This window comes from Protobothrops mucrosquamatus, unplaced genomic scaffold (assembly GCF_001527695.2).
Source record: "Protobothrops mucrosquamatus isolate PMUCROS unplaced genomic scaffold, P.Mucros_1.0 scaffold5341, whole genome shotgun sequence".
NCBI lineage: Eukaryota > Metazoa > Chordata > Lepidosauria > Squamata > Viperidae > Protobothrops > Protobothrops mucrosquamatus.
The window spans coordinates 32,737-43,009 of NW_015391204.1; the positions used below are offsets into that span (position 1 = coordinate 32,737).

Sequence of the window (10,273 nt, forward strand, 5' to 3'; positions counted from 1 at the left end):
TTAAACTAGACATACCCAATTCCAGCAGCCGTTCCTTATATGCTTTAGCCTCCAGTCCCCTAATCATCTTTGTTGCTCTTCTCTGTACTCTTTCTAAAGTCTCAACATCTTTTTTACATCGTGGTGACCAAAACTGGATGCAGTATTCCAAGTGTGGCCTTACCAAGGCATTGTAAAGTGGTATTAACACTTCATGTGATCTTGATTCTATCCCTCTGTTAATGCAGCCTAGCACATTATTAAGTGACTTATGCTGTCCTTAAACAAACCTGGCTTCCACCATTGACTTCCCTTGTCAGAAGCTGGCTAGGATGTAGATGTAGCAATAATAGTAGTAATTGCTAGTCTTGCAGGTTGCTCAAGACTGATGTTTTTTCAGGGCAGAAATGAGATCTATCCCGGCTGGGATGAACAGAAAGAAAATTGTGGTGGGGCCTTGAGGTGGCAAAACGGGTCACGGCCCGGGGAACAGGAAAACGAAACAAAACCAAAACCTCCCTGGATTTTATGGGAACTTTTATCAGGTTCGGAAAGTAATTCACTCTTTCTCATCCACTGCGTAGACCGGAAACCTTCTTACGCCCTCCCAGGAAATCCTACCGTGACAACGCTCTCACAGCACCTGCCAGGAACCAGCTGTCGGGGTTTTTCCATGGCTCTTCCTGAAAACTGGTCTGTTCCACCGATCTATTTCACTTTCCGTCCATCTGGCTTCTCCATGAGTTCAGAAACACTTGTTTCTTTTTCTCCGGATGGGCAGAAGCTACACACCCGTCCTTTATTGACCTCCCTTCTTTGGGGTTCTGGGATTTTTCAACAAAAAGCACAGTCTTAGAAGCCCTCAAACCAAGCTTGATTCCGTGAGACGCCCTAGTTCAGGGGTAGGCAACCTTGGCTCTTTTATGACTGGTGGACCTCAACTCCCAGAATTCCTGAGCCAGCCATGTTGAGGGGAAAGGGAGAGGTTTCCAAGCTGAGCCATGCTGGCTCAGGAATTCTGGGAGTTGAAGTCCACCAGTCATAAAAGAGCCAAGGTTGCCTACCCCTGCCCTAGTTGTATTACATAGGCCAGGGGTAGGCAACCTTGGCTCTTTTATGACTCGTGGACTTCAACTCCCAGAATTCCTGAGCCAGCCATGTTGAGGGGAAAGGGAGAGGTTTCCAAGCTGAGCCATGCTGGCTCAGGAATTCTGGGAGTTGAAGCCCACGAGTCATAAAAGAGCCAAGGTTGCCTACCCCTGACATAGGCGGTCCTTGACTTACGACTACAATTGTGACCAGAATTTCCATTGTTAAGGCAGTTGTTAAGTAAGCCATGCCTGATTTTACGACCCTTTTTGTCATGGTTGTTAAGTGGATCACTGCAGCTGTTAAGTGACTTATGCTGTCCTTAAGTAATCTGGCTTCCACCACTGACTTTTCTCGTCAGACCCTGTCTGGGAAGTTTGCAAATGATGATTACATGACCTGACTCTATTGTGTTCTGCCTCCAAGCAACTTCAGCTGAGTTAAAACCTTTCAGTCCGGTTAAGCTGTAAAAAGTCGAGAGGCTGGAGATTTATAGCTAGGTCTTGTTCAAGGGTCCTGGCTAAAAACTAGGCTTAAAAATACTCTTATGTCCCTACAAACACTTGAGCAACCAAAAATGATAGCAGTTGCCCAAGGTCTCCAGCTTTGCTTAGGTCATTTCAAAAAGGGTAGGAAACTTCTCTGATCATGGCCAGTTGTATTAGACTTTTTCCATCTTCAGATCCTTCCTGACATTGTCTTGTTCACCTTAGCTTACTTGGTTCAGATCTGCTAGCCAAGCTGTGAGAATGTGCACTCTGGTTGAGCAATGGAATATGAAATGGGCCATCTTTAAGAATGACCTCACATCCTTTTTTTTTTTTTTTTTTGTCCCTGGCGAGTGTATTCCCCTGAATTGCCTTTACTTTCTCTTTTCAATGACCTGTAAATGAACCCTTCAATTACAGCTTGATTTATAGTTAAACCTTAACAAGTCACTGAAAGTTTCTGGAGATGCTTCAAGTGATCCCCCCAACTGGCCCGACAGACTTTTATGTCCTCTACAGTTCATAGGCAGGACTCAGGGGGTGTCAGAAGTATTTAGATGAAGAACATTTATTGAGCTGTTTTAAGTTGAGGACTATCTGTACTCCTAGGCTAGTTGTGTGGTTTTACGTAACATCTCTCTGGGGATGGATGGATAGATGAAGGGATGGATGGATGGATGTATGGATGGATAGATAGATAGATAGATATTATTATTAAATTATTATTATTAAATTATTTATTCCCTGGTGCTCACGTCTATTGACTGACTTTGAACATGGATATACCCGGGGATCACATTTTTAAAGTAATTTCGGATAGATAGATAGATAGATAGATAGATAGATAGATAGATAGATAGATAGATAGATAGATAGATAGATAGATAGATGGATGGATGGATGGATGGATGGATGGATGGATGGATGGATGGATGGATGGATGGAGAGATAGAGACAGGGAGAGAGAGAAATAGTTACACACACACACATATATATAAAGAGAGAGAGAGAGAGAGTGAGACAGACAAAGACACATAGACAGATAGAGACGGACACATAGACAGACAGACAAGGTCTTTCACTTATCTGCAATTCTTTTTACAATCTCTAGGCCTCATTTTGCCCGCTTGCAAAAGAACGACTCAGAAGCACTAAATCCTACAGACCTTTGGGGTGCTAAAGCCATCTGTCCCAGTGTTTACAATTACATCCTGCTGCAGAGAACCACAGAGAAATAAGGCAGAGATGACACTTACAAAGATATGATTTCAGCCTAGCTCAGATAGGTTCTAACCACATTCATGGGGCTAAATTAAGGAGGAAAGGGGAAACTCAGCCTGGCTTCCGAGTTTTCGTTACAACAGCTGATATTAGTAACAGAATTCTGGTTAGAGTCTGTTTCCTGACCTAGCCTACCTCAAAAGGACTGCGGTATGCATTATTTGCAAGCACGTTTGAACTTTGGTTCATCCCCCAGTTAAACTACTCAGCCAAGGACTGAAACCCAGTGCTACGTGCTTCATCTTTTCAACGATTGAGAAGAATGTCACATACAAAGCGTCCTTCAATGGCCAAAGGAAATGACACACAGTAGGATGTACAGTTAGCTAGTTGGCGTTCACAAGCCTCTGGGGCATGCACGTATTAAGTGTTTTCATAAACTGGTTGCAGGGAAGGAGATGGTATCTAATAATGACATACTACAAGGTAGAATTTAAATTAAAGGCTACAGCCTTGAATATTGACCCAAAGGACCTCAGTGGCTTTCCTATGCTGCAATTTCTTTACTCAACCATTTTGAATCTTGCAGAGTTGGTGGAGTTTAATGGTTTCATTTCCTAGAATCAAAGTTAAATACATTTTTCAGGCTGAGCACGGCTTGTCTTGGACTGAGACCAGCGAAATCAGAAGAGGAAGGAGTCAAAATCTGAGTTTGCACCATCTCAGCCAAAGCCAATCTTATTGGGCATTGATCCCAGCAGGGTCCTTACAGGAAAACTGCATTTTCCATATTTCCCCTTCTTCCTGTTTATCATCTCTCTACAGAGCTGCTAGCTACTGGGAGCGGTTTGCACTTTGTCCAAAATATTTGGACAGAAAAGATTTGATTGAAGGATGGAGGCCAGGCGTGTGTCTGGAAGCAAACCACAACCATCTGTTTTTTTAGCTGTGACCCTTCTCTGCTTCTTCACTCATACGGGCAGATGTATTTGCAGCTGGCTTGGCTTCATGTTTTCCTTTCTGTGTTCCATCACAAGGAGGGCAAAAGCACTTCCTTGTGGGACCAATACTTTAGATACTTTAGAGCAGTATCTCAGAAACTCAGGATATCGTTGTGCTTTTAACAGCTGGTCAGCAACTGTGAGGTTGCCAAAAGGCAGTTAAGTGATTAAGATAAGCCATATTGGTTGGCTTAAGTGATTATGATAAGCCATACTGGTCATGGGAGACACATCTTCTGGGCTGGGTGACCACCCGAACTTCCATCACTGAAGATCGGAGATTCTCCAGTGCCAATCCATCTTAACCATTACCCCAATGTTGGTTCTTTCTTTTTATTCACAAATCAAATAGTTTAGCGTTGTAAGCATGCATATTCTGAACAGGACATGCAGTTCCACCATAAGAATTTTAAAATAGTTATATCGTCTCAGGCTAATACCAGTACCACTGATCTAGGGTATGGTTCTTAGAAATGGCAAGCAGATACTTCAAAGGTCTCACAACTGGGAGAGGGAGAGAGATGCTCTTCTTCTTGCCTTCTTCTCCTACAACTGGTGTTTATGGTCACCAACTTGGAGGTAACACTGAGTCCTGAAGACCAACAAGCCTTGATAGATATCCTCCATGAATTTCTCTTTGAATCAGAATAGAGCTGGAAGGGACCTGGGAAGTCTTCTAGTCCAGTCCCCTGCTCAAGCAGGAGACCCTATACTATTTCAGACAAGTGACTGTCCAGTCTGTTCTTAAAAACCTCCAGTGATGGAGCGCCCACGATTTCTGAAGGCAAGCTGTTCTACTGGTTAATTGTCCTCACTGTTAGCAAGTTTCTCCTTAATTTCAGGTTGCTCCTCTCCTTGATTAGTTCCATCCATTGTTTCTTGTCCTGTCTTCAGGTGTTTTGGAGAATAGGTTGACCCCCTCTTCTTTGTGGCAGTCCTTCAAATACTGGAATTCTGCTATCGTGACACTCCTAGTCCTTCTTTTCTCAGTGCCTGCAACCGTTCTTCATATGTTTTCATCTCTAGGCCTTTAATCATCTTAGTTGCTCTGCTCTGCACTGTTTCCAAAATCTCAACATCTTTTTTTGTAATTTGGTGACTAAAACTGGATGCAGTATTCCAGGTGTGGTCTTACTAGGGTTTTATAAATTGGTATTGATACTTCATGTGATTTTGATTCTGTGTTTCTGTTTATACAACCAAGGATTGTATTAGCTTTTTCGGCTGCTGCCGCACACTGCTGGCTCATATTTAAGTGATCGTCCACTAGGACTCCAAGGTCCCTCTCACAGTTACTGTTTTTGAGCCAGGTTTTACCTAATCTGTACTTGTACCTTTGGTTTTTCCTGACTAAGTGTACAAACCTTACGTTTCTCCACATTAAGTTTGATTTTGTTAGATAAAGCCCAGTGTTCAAGTCTATGAAGATCCCATGCTGGCTGGGGAATTCTAGGAGCTGAAGTCCATATATCTTAAAGTTGCCAAAGCTGACAAAAATAGGCCTGTGTAAACTTGAAGCTGGTTCCACTAAAACCAATTGGGTAGGGGGCTTAAAATATATGTTCACTGAGGACTAAAATAATTACCTTGCATCTGCCCTCATTTGAGTAAGCCAACGGGGCTTTGGTTTGTCGCAAAAGTCTTTCCAAGTAAGGTTACTATTTCCTAAATATAAGATTTCTTTTAAAATATGCCCCAACATGCCAATTTTGGCTATGCCAAAGTGATTCAAAGATCAGGCATTGGAGAAAAAATGAATTTTTGGCCGCCAGTGTGCATTTTTATGTCTACAAGCTACAAATCCTTTATACAGACTTTACTCATAAGCTTATTTTTGAAGAGACTTGCTTGAAGAGAGAGAAAAATGAAACCAGCTGCCTTTTTTAAATAATAAAAATAAAAATGAGGAGCTTTGGGTCTGAAGATGCATGCATCATTTAAGGAACAGGACCTCATCCAGAAACCTAAAGAAAATTAGCATTGTTTGGGCTGATAGATTGTAAAACATGCATTCATTACCAAGAACAGTAGGAAAAATATTTATTTTTTCCACTTATATAAAAGCTTACAATTTAACCTAGGGCTCTGTAAGAGAATCTGGCAGATTAAGATAGAATAACAACTTCTCAAGGACTAGATTGCTTTTTTTAAAGCAAATCTTATTTTAATAGCTATATTTTTTATAGTTTTTATAGATTTTTTTTTAAGACAGATAGGTTTAGTATTAAGTGTTTTATTAAGTTATTTTTTACTGAAGGTTGTTTTAATGTTGTTCTTCCTTTTGTACTCTGCCCTGGGCTTTTTCGGGAGAACAAATGGTATAAATATAAAACTAATAATGCTAAGAAATAATAATTCTGAAAGAAGAGAGAATGACCTGCAGCAAGTTCTCTTCTCTACCAAGCTATGACAAATAATATTAAACCACCAGCAATTCAGGATACAAAGTTTTCCAAGATCCAATTTTGGTTCAAATGTCTTATGAGCTCACAAATTTCCTTTGCTTCCTAAAATCATTCGAAATGAAGGCTCTAAATAAATCGCACGTTGAATAAATCACACGCAAGATAAAATAAAAGATTTGCCTTCCCCTCTAATGCTGTCATCCCAATGGTATTATTATACCCATGCCAGGAATAGCGCAACATGGAAACGGTTTTGTATTGGGCAGCGGTCAGCATAAGGGATGGTAGATAAATTGTGGTTTTGTTTGATGGAGACGTGCCTCCTATAATTGTTAGAGAGCCAGTTTGGTCTAGTGCAGGAGTAGGCAACCTTAGCTCTTTTATGACTCGTGGACTTCAACTCCCAGAATTCCTGAGCCAGCCATGCTGAGGGGAAAGAGAGAGGTTTCCAAGCTGAGCCATGCTGGCTCAGGAATTCTGGGAGTTGAAGTCCACCAGTCATAAAAGAGCCAAGGTTGCCTATCCCTGGTCTAGTGGTTAAGGCACCAGGCTAGAATGCAGGAGATCGTAAGTTCAAGTCCCGCCTCAGACATGGAAGCCAGCTGGGTGATTGGGCCAATCACTCTCTCTCATCCCAACTCACATCACAAGATTATTGTTGTGGGGAAAATAGGAAGAGGAAGGTACGTTGGACATGTTCGCCACCTTGAGTTATTTGTAAAAATAATAAGGGCAGGATATAAATAAATAAATGGTGTTGAAGAAGACTCTTGAGAGTCCCTTGGACTACAAGGAGATCAAAACAGTCAATCCTTGACTCAATAATTAATTGAACATGTTAAATTAGTAAGATGATGTTTTTGTGTGATAATATGGGTGCTTTTAGGCATGATAATTACTTGGATGAAATTTGAATCTTACCTAACAGACTGAAATGATTTAAGATTTGATATTATTTTGCTAGGTTAAAGAGATTGATTGATTGATGGACTACATATGTATAGGGTAGACTAATATTTTATTTTAATCAGGATACATAGCGTGTAGTGGAAAAAGAAATAAACAAGACTTGTGATAAAATTAAGGACTTAAGAGATCAGAACTAGAATATATCTGGAAAGGATACCTGAAGTGATAATGAGTTTATTTAAGGTTAAAGTTGACTATGGTAACTGTAAATTTATAAGGCTTAAAAACAGGTTTAGAATTTATAGAAATTTAATCTAGAAATGGATTATTTTAAATATATTATGTTATTTGAGGGAAATAGAGAGGGAATATTTAATGTATTGATTTGAGTTATTCATATATGGTTTTATTTTTGGATGTTTGATTACCCCAGCACCACGGTGTGTCTCAAGCACTTTGTTCTAAGAAACAAAAAACCAATAAAATATGTTTTAAAAAAACAAAAACAGTCAATCCTAAAGGAAATCAAGCCTGGCTGTCCTTTGGAAGGACAGATACTGGAGCTGAAGTTCAAATACTTTGGTCACCAAATGAGACGAGAGAAGACTCCTTGGAAAAGATCCTGATGTTGGGAAAGATGGAAGGCAAAAGGAGAAAGGGAATGGCAGAAGATAAGAAGGATAGATAGTAGATAGTGTCATCGATGCAATGGACATGAATTTAGATAAACTCTGGGAGACAGTGGAGGACAGGATGAAGGCTGGCCTGCTAGGGTCCATGGAGTTGCAAAGAGTTGGACACGACTTAGCGACTGAACAAACAAATTGCTATGAACAAAGAACACAGAGAAATAATAAGTGGAGCTTCAGTCCGAAACTCAGAGTTTCTCTGTGATCTCTCTGGCTCGGTTGGAGGTGCAAATGAACAAATTATTCAGAGAAAGGATGACAATGTAATGACGATTTAATCCAAGTGAGCATGTATCAATGACCAGGTCACCGGCACCTTTCTTGCGCATAGAAGAAAAGGACTGACTCACCTCTATCCAAGCTGCGCATACTTTCATCCAGATGCAGGTCAAAAATCCGTACTTCGGCAAGGTTGGGCTCTTGTTCCAGAAGCATTTCAACCAGATGTTTTCCCAGGAAACCACAGCCTCCCGTCACCAGATAGATCTGGTTTTTGCTAGTCAACTTCATCTGTGCTGGAAAGGGAGAACCAAAGAGCACACTTAAATTGGGACTACAAGAAGTTGGAACGAGTGGAAGAGGCAAAGGAACAAAAATAGAAATAGTAGAATCCAAGGCGGAGATTAAGAATATGAATTCAAGAGCAATCGTAAGAACCGCACGTGTCACATATGGGGAAAAAGGAAGGATCCTGAGGCTATACTCCAGAAGGAGGGGGGAAGGAGCAAAAAATAATAATAATGAACCACTGGAATGTATCTCTTCTTTCACACTGCTTCTAGGAAAGGTGCTGACTTTCCAAGTGGCATTTTCCAAACAGAAAGGCAGTGAACCAACAGTCACGGATCATTGCTGCCTTTCATGCGATTGCTCCTAGAGACTGTCTCTATGTTAGAGTTGGCGTCACTGCTGTCTACCAGAAGGACAATAGCTCTCCTACTTGTCCAAGTTCTCAAATTTTCAGTATTTCCCTAAATTGTTTGTTTTGGAGCTTCTGGATATAGGCTATAGCAGGGAGGAAAAATGGATTTGAATCAACTATTAATCATAACTAAAAAGCAGAGACATCACCCTGCCAACAAAAGTACGTATAGTCAAGGCCATGGTTTTCCCAGTTGCAACGTACGGCTGTGAAAGCTGGACCATAAGAAAGGCTGAGCGCCAAAGAATTGAGGCCTTTGAACTATGGTCCTGGAGAAGACTCCTGCGAGTCCCCTGGACTGCAAGGCGATCAAACCGGTCAGTCCTAGAGGAGATCAAGCCTGACTGCTCTTTAGAAGGCCAGATCCTGAAGTTGAAACTCAAATACTTTGGCCACCTAATGAGAAGGAAGGACTCACTGGAGAAGAGGCTAATGCTGGGAAAGATCGAGGGCAATAGAAGAAGGGGACGACAGAGAATGAGGTGGCTGGATGGAGTCACTGAAGCAGTAGGCGTGAGCTTAAATGGACTCCAGAAGATGGTAGAGGACAGGAAAGCCTGGAGGAACGTTGTCCATGGGGTTGCAACTAACAACAACAATAATTAATCATAGTTTCAGTTGGGAAACTGTGGCCATCCTAGAGCAAACCAAGTCCCAAAATGCTAGGGAATTTCTAGAGGCCTGGCCCTAGCTATCAATAGACGCAAAGACATGGACAATACCTATAGACTGTGCAAAAGAGATAATCAACAAGCAAAAGAGGAACAAAGAGCACCTCTCCACCAGCAATCAGTTGAGCATAGATTAACACCAAGATTAACAAGTAAACACTACCCCAATCAAGGAACTGCCAAACAAGCCAACAGTGGACAGCCCAACCAAAGAACCATGCCAGGGCACACCACTAGAATATAAACTGAGAACAAATCCCGTTCCTTACTAGCATTGATGATGTAACCTAGTTTGGGTAATGAAAGGACTGCAAAGAAAACCAAAGTCAGAGAGTACTAAAAACCCCATGAATCAACCCTAATTGCAGGGTGTGTGTGTTTGTGTGTTTGTGCTTCTCCAATTAGTGCCTCATTTAGGGCTGAAATCCAGGCCATTATTTACAAGTCAGGAAGCTTACCATAATGCCTCCATTTACAGTCAAGTGCTGTGTGACTTCGTCCTTGAGACATAATCAAAAGAAATATTAGACCACACTAGAATGACAACTCTACAACACATTTGTAGCAAGCTATTCTTCTGAGTTCTTAGTCTACATCAGGGGTCTTCAAACCTGGCCCTTTTATGACTTGTGGACTTCCTCCCAGAATTCCTCAGCCAGGCAAGCTTCTGGGTTCTTAGTCTACATCAGGGGTCTTCAAACTTGGCCCTTTTATCACTTGTGGACTTCAACTCCCAGAATTCCTCAGCCAGGCAAGCTTCTGCGTTCTTAGTCTACATCAGGGGTCTTCAAACTTGGCCCTTTTATGACTTGTGGACTTCAACTCCCAGAATTCCTCAGTCAGGCAAGCTTCTGGGTTCTTAGTCTACATCAGGGGTCTTCAAACTTGGCCCTTTTATG

At 41.5% G+C, this 10,273-nt stretch overlaps 1 protein-coding gene across 1 annotated transcript in view; it reads right to left on the reverse strand.

Moving 5' to 3' along the window:
- LOC107299717 (3 beta-hydroxysteroid dehydrogenase type 7-like) overlaps nt 1-10,273 on the reverse strand; it is a gene marked incomplete at its 3' end in the record, with an annotated part of 67,545 nt that overhangs the window by 26,078 nt on the left and 31,194 nt on the right. The window contains exon 2 of the mRNA XM_015829060.1: nt 8,132-8,296. Within this exon, the coding sequence (XP_015684546.1) occupies nt 8,132-8,296 (165 nt within the window). The remainder of the gene's footprint in view (nt 1-8,131; nt 8,297-10,273) is intronic.